Here is a 19,754-nt window from a genome sequence, read left to right as displayed (position 1 = left end):
AGCTACAACTTATGTAATAACAGTCCTTTCGTCAACTTCAACCTGTTTTCACAGTTACTTTCGTTGTATCAGTTATTGCCTCCAATGGAAAGTGGATTTCGATCGAAGTTGATAAGATCACGGCAATCAGCTGTACCCGCGCAAACAGAAAGCAACGACAGCATAATTCATTATCTGAGCTAAAACCTGCCAGTCGTACGATTACATCCTAACTCGGCTGTTAAACGGGTTCAGTCCATTTTAGTTGAAAAATGGCCTTTTGATGAAAAAAAAGAATAATCCTATGACATGGCAAGTCTTCGACGTCACGTTGCATGTGCTCAATCAACATTCAGAAAGTTGTAATTTAGGATATTCCTAATACAGACATAATTCCTATACAGACCACACTTACACGTGTAATAACCAACTCTTCCACTCTGGGGCCCACTTTTTACGTGGTGCTCTCCAAAAAAACTAATACAGAGTTTGTTAAAGAAGGACTTTTTTTTATAGCCTACAGAAATGGTTGTTTATATAGTATGACGCATTGATAAATGCCCCTGAGGGATGGGTTAATAGATAAACAGATGAGAATACACAAATTTTTTGTCAGGAGATAAACATAATACTTTTGTAACTCCCTAGTATAATTTTACCAACTCAGAGAGAGGCGTTGCTTCTCCAGAATATCCGTAATACACTGTCATGATCGATGCACTGGAATCAAATACGGATTCAATCGAGATATTTTTTATTACCTTATTTTAGGTTACACAATTTTAAAGTGTCAGTTGGTGGGTAATTAGTGTTATTTCTAATTTATTTAACTTTTATAACTTATTATAAAACATGTTTAGAAAATTTTCAAAAAATTTCGTCACTTGTACCTTAAACAAATGTTACCGTCCTGAATGTACGAATAATAGAACAATTTGGCATTCTATATGCAATTACAAGAGCTTCTCTAAGGAGAAGATTAATTTTAATATTATAAGGGATAAAAAATTGGATAATTACTTTAAGAAAATTGAAATTGAATTAAATAGATTCCCAACTGGGTATACAAATCAACTGCCAAATTCACAATTATTAAGATTATGTTCAGAGCGTAGAAATCTTATAAATAACTTGAACGCATTGGATGATGGTAAGTTCTAATCATTTATTAAATCGAACGAATTTGACATTACAAAATTGTATTAAGACTATGTATATAGCAAAAAATTATATTCCTACTACCAAAGCATTTCGACTGAGAATTATAATGTTAAGTTTTCATGTAATTTAAAGTTTTATGATGTCTTTTTAAATTTGTAAAATGCCTATTTTAGCCCGAGTTTAGCTTTTCTCTTTAAGTCAGTGACTTTTTAGAATTATTTTCAGTTCGTTGTATAGTTTATAATTGAGCATTATTTGATAGTGGGATGTACTTTCAGATTGTACAGAATTTTCCTGTCCATATTCGTTCAACTTAACATTTAAAAAAAAAAGTAAAATTTGAATCTTTAAAAAAAACTGTCAAGTTTGTACTTCTTTTTGAATTTAATTCTACGAAAACCTTAAAATTGGCAGCTATCTATCTCCATTTACGCGTCCAGTCCTAACCAAAACCGCTTTCATATTCTAGAGCCATGGTAGTCGAGTTCTTTGAATTCTTCATCTTAGAAAGAAGACAATCTTATTTTACCTTGAGCATCCATCTCGATTAATCTCAGCTCCATAGCTTTAGCATTACAACCCTTCAAGGCCAATTTTTCTTCACTGGGAAATACCAGCTTTCATTATTAGCCACGTATTTGCCTCAGCTACTCATGTTCTATTGTCTTCCGTGACAGTTCTGGTTTATGGTTGCACCCAAATGTTTGACCATCTTTTTCACTTAGAACTAAATTGTCCAAAATTTAGGCATTTGAGTCTTCTGCTGTTTTCTTGTATTCCTTAGTAAATTCTTGTAAATGCTTGTATAAAAGAATTAACTTTACAGGATGAAACTTTCACACTTCATTTTAACATTAATGTAAATAGTTTTAATGCAGGAAACATTTTGGGTTCCATCTAAAGTAACGATTCAAAATTATGTATGGAGCTTTTTTCGATGCACTTTTAGCCTCCGGATGTGTTTTACAGTCAGCTCTTTCCATAACCTGAGAATGAGCTATAAGCAGATTCTTGGAAGAGAAAATCTAATAAATACTAATTCCTATGTATTTTATTCCTTTCATGTAAGGTTTTCAAAGATAAACCATAACTTGAAGATTAAATAATTCCCACTATGGTTTCCCTTATTGCAGTCATTTAATGCTGCATTTTTCTGTCACGCATTTTACATATTAGCATGTGTTAGTTATGAAGTTGGTAAATTAAAAGAAAAGCTTCATTCGCAAGTTATTACCATTTTGAGAACCTAGAAGCAGAATAGAAGCTTTAGTTTTGAATAGGGAAGTTTAAATGTACTAATAAAGAACTATAAGCACTTCCAAGTCTCAAAAGAGATTGATCCTTTCTTAATCGGTCAAAAAAGGCTCTGCCAAAGGCTTTACTGTTCGTCCATCAGAGATGTAGTGCGCACTTTCAGCATTCTGAGAAAGACCACAACATACCTCGACACACAACGGTAGCTGGCCGATTAAACATACTTGCTGTTGTTACATATAAATATTGAATATTTGTCGTTAATTCAAACGCTTGAAAATTTTCAATGAACCTATTTTTTTTTAGTAAGTATATCCTCATCGGCACAAATGTAATTTCATTATTTTGTCAGCTTACTTCCCCTGGTTGCTCTTCCCTGGCCGAGAAAGGTGGCCAGTAGATGGAATGGATACTTGTGCGTATCCGTAACTTTTAAGGTGCGTCAACGTATTCGGTCAATATCGTCTGCATCCTTTTCAGTACATTACCCGACAAGTGAGCTTCCAAGAGAAGCTCCTGGGCATGAAAAATATAATGGTAGCACGCCTGGACAACCCGAGACCTCCGGCTTGCAAGACCACCGGGCTACTAAGTAATCCGCTTTCCATGTGAGGGAATAATTCATCTCGAAATTGCTCCCGATGTACTTTCAGTTTTTACTCAAAAACGGTTTTGCGTTATTCCCGTTTTAGTCAATCACAAAAAAAGTTCTATTGACTTAACAAACTACTTCGTTGAATAAGAACATTAATAACATGGCCCAATGATTGTATTATTATTCAGGCTGGTTTTACATCCAGCTACCAATTAAGGTCGTGGACGGAGGCAGATACCCAACTTACTTTACTATAAACTTCTTTTTATTATAAAGTCAAAGGCCAGTACTGTTAATTAAAATCAGTACTACAATCTACCTCAGCTTTGCGGAACATTGGTTGTATTGTGAGTATAAATAAAAAATTGATTTTTAATTACGAACTTTTTTTTTAATTACATCCATTTTAAATACATTTAAAGAATGATATTGTGATATATTTAAAATAATTTGTGTAGAACTTTTTATGTTGTTCTTTAATCATTCAAATAGGACAACACGGGCTTACGCTAGATTGCACAGAATCATCAAAAGAATGGTTGAACTTAGTCAAACAAGAAAAAGAGAAGCTGGAACAGGACTTGGAAATAATTACTGATAAAGTAAGGGGTTCAGTAGATTAATTAGTCTATAATAATGATAATAATAATAATAGTTATTATTATTAGCTGGTACCAGAGCAAACATAGGAAGAACATACTTCACTTTAAACGGGAGTGGACTAGCCAATTCCTCCGGGATTTGGGTGTCCCAGGAGGTATCCATGTCTAATCTAATCTAGAGTCGGCGCCTCCCTAGAAAAGAAGTTGTACTTAAGCTACAAGTGGGTCCGTAGTGTATCACAAAAAAGTGTTGCTGTTGCGAAAAGTGAAAGCAGATAGCGTATCATTTTTGAGCTGCTTTTTGCTCAACTGACCTTGTAAACTTCTTTGGTTTTGGCTGAAGAAAAATACCCCTCTTTGGCCGTTTATGCTGCATAAAACGTTTTCAGAAATCTTAAAATTAGAATTTTGAATTCCGCCCTGGCCAGCTTGGACCAGAAAACTTGGCAAATTATGATTACTAGCTCTTCCACTACGTCTCGCTTTGGATCTAATAACAAATTTACAAATTCGCAGGAAACGAATGCGAGATGTTCGGAATTTTTTGCCTGCAAAGATAGCTCTTTGTGTCAGAAAAGATCGAATTGTAGGCTCAAAATAATTAATTATATTTATATTATCTATATTTCGAGGATTAATTTATTTTTTAATTGTTCAATTAAAATTGCGGGCGATTAACACTCCCGGTTAATAGGTCAATTATATTACCCGATGCTTAATATTTCGATGACCACATTTCGAATCGACAAAAATAATTTTGGTTCGCTAAAAAATAGCTCAGCCATCGTTTAATCATATTAATGTTTTCAGCTTATCGATGGACTAGTTTCAAGCGACTGTGATACAGACAGCATCATATTGGAAGTAAAATCTGGCATTGGTGGTAAGGAGGCCATGCTCTTTACCAAGACCTTATTTGACATGTATGTTAAGTACGTTCGATACAAAAACTGGGATCCATTTATTGTACACCAAGATAAATCAGAATTGGGTAAGTGTTTTAGCTTTACATAACGTTGCTGCTTTTGTAATAAGGAACTAAGGTCCTCTGATTAGGAATCTTTCCTAGCGCGGCATGAAACTTAGCGTTCAACTTTGCCTAATTTTTTGAATTTGAGGCGCATCAACATCTGAAATTATTGGCTCCCGGAGCTTTTATCAGCGAATTGCCGGCCTCCGGACAGTGTTCTCTCGTTACAAACAACGCTGTCAATCACTGTACAGTGAACTGTAAGAAGCTCTTAGTGAAAATCTAAGGCCTAGCAATCTCTTGAGACTGTTCTGTTTCCAATTAATCGACCGTCAATGGCGTAGCTTACAGTTATTGTAAAGCTTCCTTACATTTTCTTCCAAACCAACTACCCAGAGGTCTTCTAAAACTTAAATTCGGTAATTATCCACAAAAAAAGTAAAGGTTGGGTATTGTAGTTGTAGATATGAAGCGGACTTCATGTCTTCGATATATGATTGTTAAGTTAAATCTTGCCTGTAGAAGTAGGATTAAATTCCTCTTACTTTACCTAGAAGGCAATTTGCCGCGGAGATTAATCGCTTTTTATTGCTAACCCATGACATCTCTCATCCTAAATACTCAGGATTTTCTGAATCAGTGTTTATTTTAAACCAAGTATATTTATTTTTTGTTTTTAGGGGGTTTAAGACATGGAACGATTCAGGTAGATGGGCATCAAGTATTGAAATATTTACGCTACGAAAGCGGAGTTCATCGGGTGCAGAGAGTACCACTGACTGAGAAATCTGGCCGTCTACATACCAGCACAGTCACAGTAGCAGTCTTACCCCACCCGACCGAAGTAAATAACTTTTATTGCCGCTTCCAATGACTCTCCTTCAAATTGAAGGACTTAAAAAGCTTGATCTAATAATAGTCGAGATACCTAAACTTACTCAACTTTAACTTTGCAGTATGAATGCAGCATAGACGAGAAGGACATCAAGGTAGAGACATTTAGATCGAGCGGAGCTGGTGGCCAACATGTAAATAAGACTGAAAGCGCAATCAGAATCATCCATACTCCGTCAAGTAAGCAGTCTTTCCTCTTTCTGTACGACGTAATTTCCTGTAGAGGTAGCAGAATAACTGTTTTATTGATCTATGTGTGACTAACAAAAACTTTCTCTCTCCGCAATTATTAAACTTTCGAAAATTCATCCATTACAGTTATAATGTATTTATTTCTGTCAGATATAGTTGTGGAATGTCAGGAGGATCGCTCGCAAATTAAAAACAGACAAAGTGCTATGCAGAAACTGAGAAACAAATTGTATGAGCATCATATGAGATTACAGGAAGATGAACTGCGTAATTCAAGAAGATTTCAGGTTAATTATATACTTCTGTAATTCTAATCTTTTCACTGTGCTTCTACTCAAGGTTAGATGCAAGGGGCACGCTAAATTGATCAGATAGACCGCCCCCTCCGTCATGTACACGAAAGCAGTATCTTCACCGCGGCGAATTCGGGAGCTATTCTCAATTCAGTTTTTGCCAGACATCCGGCAATTATTTGTGTAATAGGTATTCAGTTGCGGAACTGGCCAAAAGTGACCTGTAAGTGCCGCCAATACGAGTACAGATCTTGAACCATATTAGTTATTCTATCTGGACCTGATTCAGGTTATTTCGCCCCTCCCCTTCCTCAGCATTCCACAAAAAAGGAGGGAATGACTTTTTGTTATATCCGATTAATTACGTAAAGGTTACATTATTATGCAGTTTGTAGACAAGAAGCATTAATTTTTTTCTTCTTCTTTTAATTGCAGGTAGGCACGAGCGCCCGATCTGACAAAGTTCGCACATACAATTTTACTCAAGATCGTGTGACAGACCACCGGCTTGGTGAAAGTTTCTACAACATAGAGACCCTCCTCGAAGGAAATTCGCACCTAGACGAAATAATTAAAAAATTGATTAATCAGTCGAAAAAGAGACAGATTGATTGTTTCTTGTATAACTTAGAGGAATAAAAATTTTAGTTATTATTTTTTGCTTAGGTGTTTCATAAACACCCATATTTTTTTTTTTTAGATTAATTTATTTAATTTTGAATCATAATCACATCCTCACGAAGAAATGTGCATTTTAACAAAAATGAAAAATTTTGCAGGAAGCGCAGGATATTCTGTTTAGATGTTGTCGCTGCTTCCCCCACTCCAAAGTAAATAACAGTTTCCTTAGAAAACTGAATTTTCGTTGAGGGACTGCCTATTCAAGCTTGCTTCTAAAAAGCTCTTCTGAAAAATTGACTATTCCGCTAATTACATAATGGAGTGAATGTTTACAAATAGTGACGGTTTTTTACTTTGCCTTTAGTAAGAGTATTGTGATCGTGACAAATTTTATAAAATAAGTTTTCACCTGAAATACACGTTTTGAGGTAAGATAACACGAAAAATGTTTTTAGCGCATGGTCAGTATGTATGTGTGTGTCTATCTCTTAACAGACCATCTAAAAAACGAAAAGTCGCAGAATGCTCAGATTTGGTATTTTGTTTCGTTAATGGTGTTGCTTGCACATTCTTAAGGATTCACCTTTAGATTAGGACAAGTTACTGTTCTGTGAGATATCATTAAGTAATTAAAACTGTCCGGTAGGACAGTTGTATAAGGGTTGATCGTCAAAAACTGTACGAAAAATCGTAACGTTCAAAAACATCTAACTTTGACAATTTTTTCTCTTTTTCTATAAAATTCCCAAATTTTCTCTAAAATAAATGGCATTTCCTCGTTTATAGCTGTATTTTATTTTTTTTTTTTTTGCAATAACGTAGATTAGTTAGTTTTCGAGAAATACGATGCCAAAAAGGGACAAAAACGGCATTTTGCAATAATTGTTCTTGTTACCTTTTTTGTAAACAATGTAGCCCCTAAACGCAAGAACCAATTTTTTTAAATGAGGTGTCATTCGATTCGGAATTTTATGTAGATGTGCCTCTTGGTGGTCTCGATGCTGTACATTATATGGCCTATTTATGTAAGGGAAACGTTAAAGTGCCATCTTGCTCTCTTATTCGTACTAAAGGGAAGTATTTCAATCTTTCAAATTATCGACGCTTGAACCGATTTTCATGAATTGTCATTTAATTTGAAATTTTATGTAGATATGACTGTAGTAGGTCTCGACGCCGGAACACAGTTTAGAAGAAAAGTTTGCCCTACGTAAGTAAGACTCCCCTCTATAACTATTAATATTAATAACTCGGTAAATCTTGGGCCGATTTTGATAAGTTTGCCAGGATGAAGTGGCCACAGCTATTCTACGTGACATTAATGTGCCATCGTGCTCTTACACCTACTAAGGGAAGTCCTGCATTCGTTTAGATTATAGGCGCGTGAACCTATTTACATGAAAGAATTGTCATTCGACTTGAAATTTTATGTGGATATAGCTTTTGTGGATCTCTGCGTCTACATTATTAAAAGCACGGTTGATATTCTAAATTTGGTCAAAAATTCTGATAACTGGAAGTGCTATTTTGAGGACCTAATTTGAAGCTTTGGTTCTTTTTTAAAAAGACTTCAGTGATTTGCATTAAACTTGTTAAAGTAGCTTTACTTTATGTAAACCATTTTTCTAGAAAAGTTGGTTTATATGTTTTGAACGAAGGATTAACCTTGAAATTGAAATCACACTTCCTGGGTAGTATTAGCGCGGCGAGTCGCAGCTATATATATGTAGAAAAGAAGAGCAGGAAATAAAAAATATAAAAAAAAAAAAACTGTCAATAATATATTTCTTAAACGCCCTTAACACCCTTATACCTTCTTGTTTTACGTACACAATAAATCTGATGAAAAAACGCCTTGGGTAATACAGACAAAAGAATTTCTTAGCAATTGCCATCTTAATAAAATATTTATATCAAATGATATTTAAATAAAATAAATTTATGCATGGGGTGCCTCCACAGATTACTATTTTACATATATATAAAGTAATAGCCTATTTTTTCTAGCGGGCTTTACGTCCAACTACCATTAGATGTCGGGGACGGAGCGACTAGCAAACGTACTTTACTGTAAATTTCTTTAATTAAACATTAAATAAAATCCAAGGCCTAAGATCGGGAATCGAGCCCAATAACAGAATACATATTGGCTTCACAGATCTCGCATCTAACCGCTCGGCTACCGAGGCGCCTCATATGGCCCACGGTGTCCACTTTTGGCACATGGGCTCCTATAATTACTTTCTACCTAGTCCCACGAGAATGCTGAAAAATCATTATCTAGAGCATCTTCGAAAATTACGTGCTATTCAGGAACATTTTTCGATTACCTTAGCTGTGGTCTAGGTTGGTGCTGTTTGTTTAAAAAGTAATCGAATCAGAGTAGTAAATTATAATTTTCATTAGAATTAAGCGGTTTTGCTTATGGTTTTGAAGCATCTTTTCGCTGCCTACAATCCTTAGCATTTAAACTGAAGGATTTACTAATAGTTAAAATGAAAAAAACAAAAAAAAATTAAAATACAAATGAAATTAAAACAGAAATATTTAGCAATACTTTTTATTTTTAATGACTTACTTAGTAATGAAATATACCTTATTAGTTATAAACAGTTTATATTTAATTTGGTAATAAATTAGTTTGCCATTTGAAGCTAAGTTAAAGTGGAATGCGCAACAACTTTTATTCAAAATGTTTGAATTAATTTAGATTTTTAATTTTTGTAATGCAATTAGAAAAGTTAATTTATTTAAAAAAAACTTTTGCTAATCGCAGAATTCATCATCACTCTCATTGTCGTCATGTCTTTGGCGAACTGATCCTCTTTTAGCCACCAGTACTGATCTTCTTTCAACTTCTGGTGGAGTGTTCAAATCACCAACATACCTGGAAACAGGTATTTAATTTGTTTGTTTTATTTAATGTTAGTGATAACACTCATCTTACTGTAATTATCAAAAGTAAAAATGATAAGTATTCTTTAAGTTTTCGATTTTTTCAAATGTAATGCGGACGTGGTTGTGATATAGTTAGATCCTTAACAGGTATATGCGAGTAAAATGCAAGACCTCGACCCGTTAACATCTACAATCATGCGATTCTCAACGGCGTAGATTCTTCTCCACCTAGAACCCAACTAAAATCTTTTTTTTTAAGGAAACCCTTTTTTAAAAATAAGGTATCACAGAAAAGTAAATTATGATACCAAGTTTAGATAAAATCGATGCAGCCGTTTTCAAGAAAAGTAAATAATGTTTTAAAATTCAAAAATGTACTTAGTAAATTGTTCTCTCTTCAAAATTCCTTTTTTATTCAAATTCTTTTTTCTTCTAACTTTGAAACCCAGTAATTCTTTTAAATGTTCTTTGACCCTATATGGGATGCTAAAGAACCATCTAGTGGTTTACTTAAGATAGTACTTTTTTGATAAAGTTTATCTATAACAAAACAAAAAAAATCTTGGAATATAAAATAATGCAGGACAATTGCCACAAAAGTGATAGGTGGGTTTTCGAATTTAAGCCATTTACAAAAACCATTTAAGTAAACATGGGACTACAGTAAGAGATATTAATGTGAGTGTTTCACATATTTTAATATTATGAGTTTTAAATATTTTCTGTTGGACATTCGTCAGTGTATTTATAGTTAGTTACCTGATAGCACCAAATTGAGCTATTCGCCACTCTAATAGTTCAGTATTGAAGTTAATTACATTTCCTAGTTTGGCCAGCCCTGCAATCCTGCCTTCTGTCTTATTATCTTTGATTATCACCAAAGTCGGAAAAATTGTAATCCCCAGCCTACCTGGAACAGCAAATTCGATTTTTAGTCTCCCTGGATTTACAAATAAGAGGTCCCTCAAATAATTTGTATAAAGTTATAGAAGCTGCTTAAAATAAAAATTCGGCAATGAACTCTCAAGACTAAAAAGAAATATCATTAAAAGCTTTGCCAGTGATTAACCAGCAATAGTATTTTTACTAACTAATATATATTAACACTACTTGTAAGTACATACATAAGAAAACAAAAAATTACAAAGTGGAAAAACCATCTACCGGAATTCATATGGCTCATATACATATACATGATCCTATTTAATAAATATTGCTAAAAATAAAGAAAAAAAAAGCAAAATATGGAATGATTAAGACAAATCTTTAAATACTGCCTAGAATTTATAGACTAACTGCATGCAACATGTAAATTACAGAAATACAATGCGTAAAGCAACAATGCCGAAATACTACGTTTGTCAGGCAAAGGCAAATTATGCGACCAAATCTAGAAAGGAAATTTTTTGTGCACATATTTTATGCACGTTATTCAGATAAATCTTCGTAATTTTGTTGGATTGGATGCATATTTCGCCCAAGAATGAAAATTTGGATATTCTGTTTAGGATAGGCACCGCTTACCTAGACGGCTCGTCTCTGACCCTAGAAGAATGTGCATACAAACAAACCTTTAAGGAATGGGGACTTCTCAGAGTTGATTTTAATAAACTTGCTCTCGATATGTTTTCTAGCTAATAATGCTAAATGATAGTCCATAACTTTGCATTCTTCACAGCATCCATTATAGAAGTGTAAGATAACATTTGCACTGGCCCTGCATACGTCAAATAACTGTTTCTCCTCTATTTCAGAGTACGTTCCATGTCCCTAAGGAAACAGAAATAACTTCATTATTCATTACACACACTTCAGCATATATCATTTGAATCAGTCAATAAATGTTGAATATCCTAAAATCAAAGAACCCAACCAACAAACAGATCTGTTTATTACCTAAACTTAACTACAATGACATGTGTACAAGACGGGCTTTGCAGCATTTGGAGAAAAGAATGAAACAAAACGAGAGATGCAGAATAATGGGAAACATCAATAACATCCGTACACTGCACGCTACGGCACTCAGCCAACCACACTTTTAAAACAACTCATAAGATAATGGTCAAAGAACATAACAAAATAGATGTACATATACAGGGTGTATGCGGAGGAGTGGTCGAAACTTCTGGAGATGATTGAGCAGTTCAAATGCAACAAAAAATATTCTATTCCCTTTGGCCCGATTCTCAATAGTGTCCAAGATATTTGCATTTTTAACTTCTCCGTCGAAATTCGCGTTTTTCACCATAAAAACGGCCGTACCTTTTCTATCCTTTATCCTACAACAAATCTGCTTATTCCAAACGAAAGAGCATTAAATTTCCTATAAATTTGCTCAATACCGAGCCTCATGCAGTTACTCTTATTACTTAAAAAATCATAACACTTTTTTTAATAAAGTGTAATCATGCGCGGGATTTGAACTGGGGATCTCTCACTTACAAAGTCACGCTCTTGACCTCTAGACCAACACCCGCCCATCTCTGGCAACTTATTCTTACCGGAATCATAGGTCAAGAAGTCTTGCATACTGGGTGGATTCAAATGATGTGATGATTGCTTTTATTTGATGTTAAAACAAATTTATCTTCAATTATTATTATTATTATTATTATTATTATTATTATTTTTTTTTTTTTTTTTTTTTTTTTTTGGCGCATCAACAGCTGAGGTCATTAGCGCCCGGAGCTTTTTCCAGTGCACTGCCGGCCTCCGGACAGTGTTCTCTCGTTACAGACAACACTGTCCATCACCGGACAGTGAGCTGTAAGAAGCTCCTAGGAAGAGAAAATCTAAGGGTCAGCTGCTGGATTCGAACCCGGGACCTCCGCGTGGGAGTCCAGCATGCTAACCTCATAGCTAATCCCTTCCCCTTCCCTTATTATTATTATTATTATTATTTTTACTTTGCGTCACCAAAAACATTTTTTGCAGCCAGAGGACCTCCCAAAACTTGTATTTGTGGTGGAAAATTAATATTGAAAACCCTTCACGAATAGATAAAATTGTAATTGATCTTAAATATCTCGACTAATATTAGGGATATCGAAACGGGATCAACGTCATTTTTCATGTATTTTTCATAATCATTATTAAAACCAGTGGTCCTTATGAAACCCCAAACAGGTTTAAAGCCGTAACTCCGCCAAAAATGAAGATACAGCAACGGGGGTGGAAATTTGAAAACTAGACAAAAAAAAAACATATAGTTTACTTTGTGAGTTTTTTCGAAATTCCGCTTTCCTAAAAAGTTATTAGCGATTGGTGCGTTTTAAATGGATCACCCTGTATATATATATATATATATAAACTTATATTGTATTTTGTAATTGTATAAATAAAAACACTGTCTATCTGTACGATAGCAACATTCACTCTTATGCCGGGTAAGGGAAGGTAATTTTTCACAAATAAAGTGATACATTACATTTGCTTTCCACAGTTCTTGTTGTTTTGCTTCTTCTTTTAAAGCACGCAAGCGTTCTTTCCTAAGTGTTTCTATATCATTTAATCTCTCTAACTCGTCATCTATTTCCTCTTCTACTTTCGTTAATACATCTTTTAATACAGCTTCGCACGCTTTATTCGTAGTCATTTCTACTGCAAAGTAAACTTTTTTTTTTTACAGGAAAAGCAATAGGTACAAAATACATACTAGGATGTTAAAAAAGTCTGCGCATTTTTCTTTCCCGCTTTCTCATAATCCACAAGCGTACATTGAACTGTTAACCAATAGTTCTCTAATGGAACCTCTTTTGGGGGAAACAAGCCCACCTGTGGCCAAGTGCAATTTCTTCCCTTAGATGATCCCAATTAGCTACCCATGTTATCTCAAGATTTGGCATGTATCATCTAATGAAACTCTATGGTATTCAAAAACTGCCGAGCTACATTTAGAAATCCAAGCGATTTTGTTCGGATTGACTTCACAGAAAATCTGAGATTACACTCACACGGCTTTCTTTAACTTCAATTTTCATAATTGTGACAAATATTCTTTGAACTTTCAGACGATTCAGAACTCGATTAGAACTACATTGTTTTCCGAGAAATTAGCAGAAAACTTGAAACAGAACCTGCTAAATTGGCGTTCCCAAAATGCACTTTCTTCTATCTTGGAATTTCAGCAACTTATTTAATCCTCGTTAATGTTAAATGAGTACCAGTATCATTAGATTAGTTCCATGGGCATTAGCCCGAAAGCCACGCCACGTGAACCACACCAATTGCGGCACCAGTTGAGTGCTCTTCCAGTTAGACGGGATTAGAAACGGTAATAAGACGGGTCCCTCTTAATCCTAATGAGCTATCGGCAAACAAGCGGCGATATTTCCAGAAGCAGCCGTAGCATTAACATCAACTCATAAACCGGACAAATCTGTCTATCTTCAAGACAGCCCCAATGTTAAGTGATTGGGCAAACGAATTATTATATGCGATGAAAATCGGCAGATTTCACATAATCCGAATAAACGGAAACGATGGATTAGATGTGGCCCACCAACTTAATTGGAAAGAAGATACAAGCTGGTTTCCCTCTACTCAGCTAGGAATCCATTTACTATTCCTTTTTTGATTACTCTTCTTGACAAGAAAAATGACCCTCTTTGGTCAATGGAAGACAACGCAAGGCCTAAAACATGTCAAACGGCCTAAAAAATAAAAGATTTTACTTTTTATCTTCACTTAGAATACCAGAAGGTATGAAGTTGTTGACACACTGCTGTGTAAAAGTAGTAGAAAATTGGGGCATATAATTCTAACTAAATAATTTGTGTACAAAAGTTTTTTTTTTAATTGAAGGTAAAAATGCAAAGACTTCCGTCATCACTGGTATGCTTACCGAAATAAACAAATTTCAACAGCAACAATAAAATGAGAAATTTTAGCAAATGTAAATAATGTATAAATACCTGATAAGCGATCAGAAGAATTGTTAAACTTGTAATTTGCACCGAGAAAGTAGATCACAACTACTTATATAAACTCAAGGTGGATTACTTATTCACTTGGTTAGCTCACATGCGCTTCTTGCCTCTGATAGTCTACTTTCCAACCATAACTGACAGTCTCGAGACTGCAGCAATCGATAGATTCATGAAAGATCGATTTAAAAAACAAGGATTTAGTTGATTTAAACTGAATTGATTCCATAGAATGAGTTAAGTATAAATTGTCTTTCATTTTGTAAATAGCAATGTAAAACTAAAGCTGTTGCAATAAAATAAAAAATTATACTAGTTTGTTAGTAATGCAAATCTACAATGAAAGCACACCAGATTCAATTGGTTACAATTGAAGTTCTCAATAATCTCAGGGTGTAATAAAGTCTGTATTTTTCTCCTTAGAATTCAAAAATGGTTTGTTTACTAATTTTTAAAGCTTGCTGCCATTACTGAGGATATTTGACATATATAAGTGGCCTTCCTTTATCTCAGAATTTATTTTATTTTCATAGGCATATTTTTCAGTCAATGCGGACTTTACGCGTTTCTAGCTGAGTAGTTGGCAGGCAATCGCACGACCGTTAGTGAACTACTAAACCCACTCAAAATTAACGACGCTGTGGTTCTAGTTCCACCAGGTGGGAAGGTCAGCCCAAATTTATGCGTAGAATTCTTTTCTTCGGGAGACCTAATTCTTCGAGGGCCTGATTTAATTCATTTTATTTTATCTATTTGCTCGGATTGTAGAAGTAAACCCACTTTTCACCACGAGTTGGATGAATTGATTTTGAAAAAGTCATTTACAAGAAACCATTACTCGCAGGTGGCGATTTATAGTTGAGTGAGACACTCCCAATTCACCTTAGTTTTAACCAGATCTGAAAAAAGTTGAATGTTTGCAGCAAACATCCTCCAAAAACAGATAAGCTGTTAACGAGGTAAACGGCGTAAGTAAAAAAGTATTCTTGTAAACATTTTGACAAACTAAGTTTCTTGAGTATTTAGAGAGAAGAACTGTTTAATTTTCTCAAAGGACATCAATTCTAGTAGGAGAGGCAGCATTATGCAGCTATTTTCCGAATAATCATTTTGAAGGCGCGACTTAGAAATAGCATGCATATGACCTATTTTCCCTCACCATATCCATTAGTTAAATCCATGGGTTAAGCTAGCCACATACAGACCTTGAAGCTTTTTGTCAACGAGCTGGTTATTTATTTGATTTCGTTTCAGCGACGTCATTTTTTTTCAAACAAAAAAAAATCAATTTCCCTGGGCTTCTCTTAAATCTTCCTAGCAAGGCGGCTCTCCACCACTTCTTTTTGCTTCATTAGGCAGGCTTGAGTGACTCATGAGAGCTATGTAAACAGCTGTGCAGTAGAAGTGGAGGGTTTCTTTCGCTGCTTTACTGAGTCCCAATGTATGTACTCGCTTCTTGTTGGCCCAAGAAGCCTCCTACACCGCTGCATTCTCCTTGAGTTCAATCAAAACTTTTGGGATCCGCAGTGCTACATAATATCATTGATTTCCATCGTTCAATAAACAGGCACGTTTTTATTTCTGACCGAAATCGGGTTTCCATCCATCATACGTGCTGTGAGGGATAAAATCAACTTTTTCTTCTACCTTGGACTGTTTCCAATTACTAGTTAGTTTCAACATTATTAAGTTTAGTGCTAAACAACGGTACTTATTGGGAACCTTGAAATGCTAAATCCCTTAGATCGCTTTTAAAATGACTTTTCCCAATAAAATTTGAAATACAAGTGATAAGCCTACATGTATTTAGGGTGAATTCAAACTTTAAAGCAACTCATTTGAGTAAGTGTTCAGAGCAATAATAAAAGTGAAAAACATATTGTAAAATTTTTCTCTTTTAGAAAACTGCAATTAGTGACTGCCACTAGTTAATAAATAGGTTCGTTAATGATAAAACACGCTCAACTTTTAACAAACCTGATTTATTACACAGCAAAGTAAATAACATTTACCAACATCACGATTATTTACTGAACTAATTCTAAAGTCACAACAGTTCACTGTTAAACATATAAATTCACAATAAAGACTGCTCAAAGATTCAGCCTGACTACTGGACTGCACTGCCCTGGACTTGACTGCCTCTCTGCTCTTTCGTTTTCTATACTCTCGAAGAATGTTCTGGCATGCCAGATCGTACTAGTTCCTTCTAGGCCAGCTCCTATAATAGCTCTTCCTAGTAGTTACCTAGCAAACTAGAGGTTCTATCTTCTTTCAAGAGATGGCACCGAAGTCATTTCGTTACAATATTTAATGAAATCGCACGATTTTATATATATATATATATATATATATTATTTCTCTAGGTTATTGACAATGCATTTCTGTTCTTTATGATTTGAAATCTGTTTTTTTGGATAGTTGATAACTTCAACCGCCATTAAACTCCGCAGAGGACAATCTCTAAATCAGGGGTCCCAAAACTTTTTACACAGGGGGCTAGTTCACTGTCCCTCAGACCGTTGGAGGGCCGGACTATAAAACAAACTATTTTAAAGTAAAAAAAACAAAACGGGAACAAATACAAAATTTCAAATTAAGAATAAGTAAATTTAAATCAACAAACTGCCCAGTATTTCTGTGGGAATTATGAAACTGCTTTTGGCTAATGAGATGGTCAATGTGCGGTTTAGTGCTTTGCCTTTCTTCCTACTTCTGCTGTTATTTTACACTGTTTTCGGAGCCGTGACGCGTGCATCCCGCGTCATCGGAAGTAGTACTGTACATGAGCGACGCAGCGCTTTGCGGCACCGCCACATATAGTGTTCCTCTCACTGACCACCAACGAAAGGGATGCCCCTTCCGGAAGTGCGGCGGGGGCCGTATGTGGCCCGCGGGCCGTAGTTTGGGAACCCCTGCTCTAAATGAATCATATTCCTCTCACAAAGCATGCTTTCTTATCAGAATTTGATATGGCTGGCATGCCCACACACCTGCTCCAAAAAGTTCGGCATAAAATAAATAAAAAACAAGCTATCGAGGCCTATCTCTTAATAAATAGAATTCAAATGATTCTTTTTATAAAGTACAATTTTTAAAACTATGAGATTCTGAAATGATGCTCTAGATACAAATTGTAAGTTTAAAGAAAATTTACTAAACTGCGGTAAGAAGAAGTCGTGTGGGGGGCTCTACGGCCCATGTAGGACCTTGGCCTCCGCCAGTACCCGACCGCAAGCCTCTCTATCTAGAGCTTTTCTTCTCCACTGTCTTACGTTCAGTTGTTGCTAGAGATCCTCCTCCACATCGCACATCCAACGCAGCCTTGGACTTCCCCTCAGTCTACTACCTCCAGCGCTCGTTGTGGTAGTGCTCTCTCTCTCTCTCTCTCCACTCGACAAGTGGATACAAAGTTGTACACGCCCACACCTAGGACTGCAACCTATCAAAATTCTTTTTATTTAAAAGCTTGCAGGTTATGGAACTCACTTCCGATTGGTTTGCGTGCAAAGTCTGTCAATACGTTTAAACCTCATTTATACGAACATCTTATCAAAAGTTATCTAAATCAGTGATTTATTATTAAAGTTATTATTATCATTACTATTATTACTTCTTTGTTCCAATTATTATCTTTATTTTGTCATGTTTTCTTCTACTTATTATCACTATCACTATTACTATTATTATTGATATTATTGTTATTAATGTTACTATTATCATTATATAATTATTATATTGTAAGCAGTAGACCTATTCTTTTCTTTTAAGTTAACATTTTTATTTATGTATTTATTTGTGTATATATTTAAAACGGAAATGGAATTTTAGTTTTATTTTTTATCTTTTTGTTTTACTCTGTATATATTGTAAATATTAATTTGGCAGCAACTCAGAAGAGAAATTTTAGTTTATTAAATTTATGTATATACTTTTTGTTGTCCTTAAGGGACTAATGTCCCAGGACATTAATAAACGTATTTCTTTCTTTCTTTCTTTCTCCATCCTATGTCCCACTCAACGCAACCTTCCCTGCTTGACGACAGACACTAAATCCTCTTAGCCGTACAAATCTCTTTAATTTTTTTCGGCACCTCCAGACTCCACCTTGGCACACTGGTCTATAGACCGCCCTCAATACCTTTCTTTCTCAGCGGTTCAATTTCGATTCGTCTGCATGCCTCAGCGCCCATGATTTCGAGCCGTACATTACAACGGGTCTAAGGACTGACATGTAGATCGTCAATTTGGTCTTTCTTGAAAGGGCTCTATTATAGAATGTTCGTCTTAGCGCTCCCAGACACCTATTTCTGGCCGCTATTCTACTTTCTCACGTTTGTTAGTGAGGTTTGTTAACGCCCTTAAACCGGCGCTATCCGCGATTACTTCTCTAAAAAATCTTGCTCGCCGAATTGTGACCATGTACTTGGTCTTCTTCTCATTAATCTGCATACCATAACTGACCTCACCTTCAGCCAACTCCAAAAAAGCTTCTCTAAGCGCAGCCTTTGACCTCGTAATAATAGCTACAAATCTACGTAGATCAAATAGTCAAGACATCCTGTTACATAGGTTGCCTCCAGGATTAATCATGCATTTTCGCGTTGCCATTTGCAATACCAGGTTGAAGAGGATAGAAGACGCCAGGTCTCCGTGCCTTAAGCCCACAGGTTCGTACTATTTTTTTGTTTTGTTTTCCAAGGCTTTTGTCTGAGATAAAGGTCAAAACTGCAGTAATACAAACCATTCATTTTTTATTTGAAACAGTTTTTCTGTAAGAATAATTTTGTGTAAGAATGCTTAGGGGAATGAGTGTTCCCTTTTAATTCGATAAAGAATTGAATTATTTTTAGTAGCTGGAAAAGTGGAAGAAAGTGAGCATTCCTTATATGAACTGAGTTAGATTCACAAATTCCACTACTAAATTCCACTCCAGCTATATTTCACGAAGAGTCCATTTTTCTCTTAGTTTAAGAAAATTGGTTAATTATTGTTGTCATAATGTAGTAAGATAACGTAGTGTGGGTTTTAGTTCTGCCTTAAGTCTAATTTAAAAAACATATCGCTATCTGTAGCATGAAGTGCTTCAAAAATCTAAGCTGATTGGTGTATACTTTGTGGCGAGCTAATGAGTGTACATGGCAATGTTTATACCAGCACAAAATTATAAAAATCATAAATTTGAACTACCAAAACACTCGGTTGGGTGTAACCAAGTTGGGTTTTTCACCTAGTAAGTTAAAATGAATAGGTTCCCTCACGTACTAAACGCATGGTGCTCCAACTATGAGCCATTATTTCTATAACCTGAACTTATGTAAGCTAAATACCAGGCCCTTTCCACACCAACAGATATCTTGGGAGTCA

General features: G+C 35.2%; 2 protein-coding genes across 3 annotated transcripts; one reads left to right on the top strand and one right to left on the bottom strand.

Moving 5' to 3' along the window:
• Window positions 1-731: 731 nt before the first annotated feature.
• Window positions 732-6,594, top strand: mRF1 (mitochondrial translation release factor 1). The gene is made up of 7 exons (XM_074138198.1): window positions 732-1,129; window positions 3,482-3,591; window positions 4,402-4,582; window positions 5,242-5,405; window positions 5,518-5,635; window positions 5,798-5,934; window positions 6,376-6,594. The coding sequence occupies exons 1-7, from the start codon at window positions 832-834 to the stop codon at window positions 6,577-6,579; spliced, it is 1,212 nt and encodes a 403-aa protein (XP_073994299.1). The 5' UTR covers window positions 732-831; the 3' UTR covers window positions 6,580-6,594.
• A 2,511-nt stretch (window positions 6,595-9,105) lies between these two features.
• LOC141459298 (thioredoxin domain-containing protein 9) lies at window positions 9,106-14,523 on the bottom strand. Of its 2 annotated transcripts, none has more exons than XM_074138200.1 (5): window positions 14,376-14,523; window positions 12,890-13,062; window positions 11,031-11,229; window positions 10,219-10,369; window positions 9,106-9,448 (listed from the first exon to the last, which is right to left on the bottom strand). In XM_074138200.1, the coding sequence occupies exons 2-5, from the start codon at window positions 13,055-13,057 to the stop codon at window positions 9,328-9,330; spliced, it is 639 nt and encodes a 212-aa protein (XP_073994301.1). In that variant the 5' UTR covers window positions 13,058-13,062; window positions 14,376-14,523; the 3' UTR covers window positions 9,106-9,327. The 2 variants fall into 2 exon arrangements, with proteins under 2 accessions (XP_073994301.1, XP_073994302.1); XM_074138201.1 differs by having other exon boundaries at window positions 12,890-13,059; window positions 14,376-14,517.
• Window positions 14,524-19,754: the final 5,231 nt, after the last annotated feature.

The sequence above is a fragment of the Rhodnius prolixus genome, unplaced genomic scaffold (assembly GCF_049639745.1).
Source record: "Rhodnius prolixus isolate KJV_2025 unplaced genomic scaffold, Rpr scaffold_11, whole genome shotgun sequence".
NCBI classification, from domain to species: domain Eukaryota; kingdom Metazoa; phylum Arthropoda; class Insecta; order Hemiptera; family Reduviidae; genus Rhodnius; species Rhodnius prolixus.
The sequence above is the reverse complement of the archived record's forward strand: the minus strand, read 5'-3'. Positions and strand labels throughout refer to the sequence as shown.

Excerpts from the sequence above, each read along its gene's own strand:
- mRF1 (XM_074138198.1), top strand. The coding sequence starts at position 832 with ATGTTTAGAAAATTTTCAAAAAATTTCGTCACTTGTACCTTAAACAAA. Across the intron at positions 5,406-5,517 it reads TCTTACCCCACCCGACCGAA|TATGAATGCAGCATAGACGA; the intron begins GTAAATAACTTT and ends TTAACTTTGCAG. Across the intron at positions 5,636-5,797 it reads AATCATCCATACTCCGTCAA|ATATAGTTGTGGAATGTCAG; the intron begins GTAAGCAGTCTT and ends TATTTCTGTCAG.
- LOC141459298 (XM_074138200.1), bottom strand. The coding sequence starts at position 13,057 with ATGACTACGAATAAAGCGTGCGAAGCTGTATTAAAAGATGTATTAACG. Across the intron at positions 10,370-11,030 it reads GAAGTCCCCATTCCTTAAAG|GTAGGCTGGGGATTACAATT; the intron begins GTTTGTTTGTAT and ends TTGCTGTTCCAG. Across the intron at positions 9,449-10,218 it reads GCTCAATTTGGTGCTATCAG|GTATGTTGGTGATTTGAACA; the intron begins GTAACTAACTAT and ends ACCTGTTTCCAG.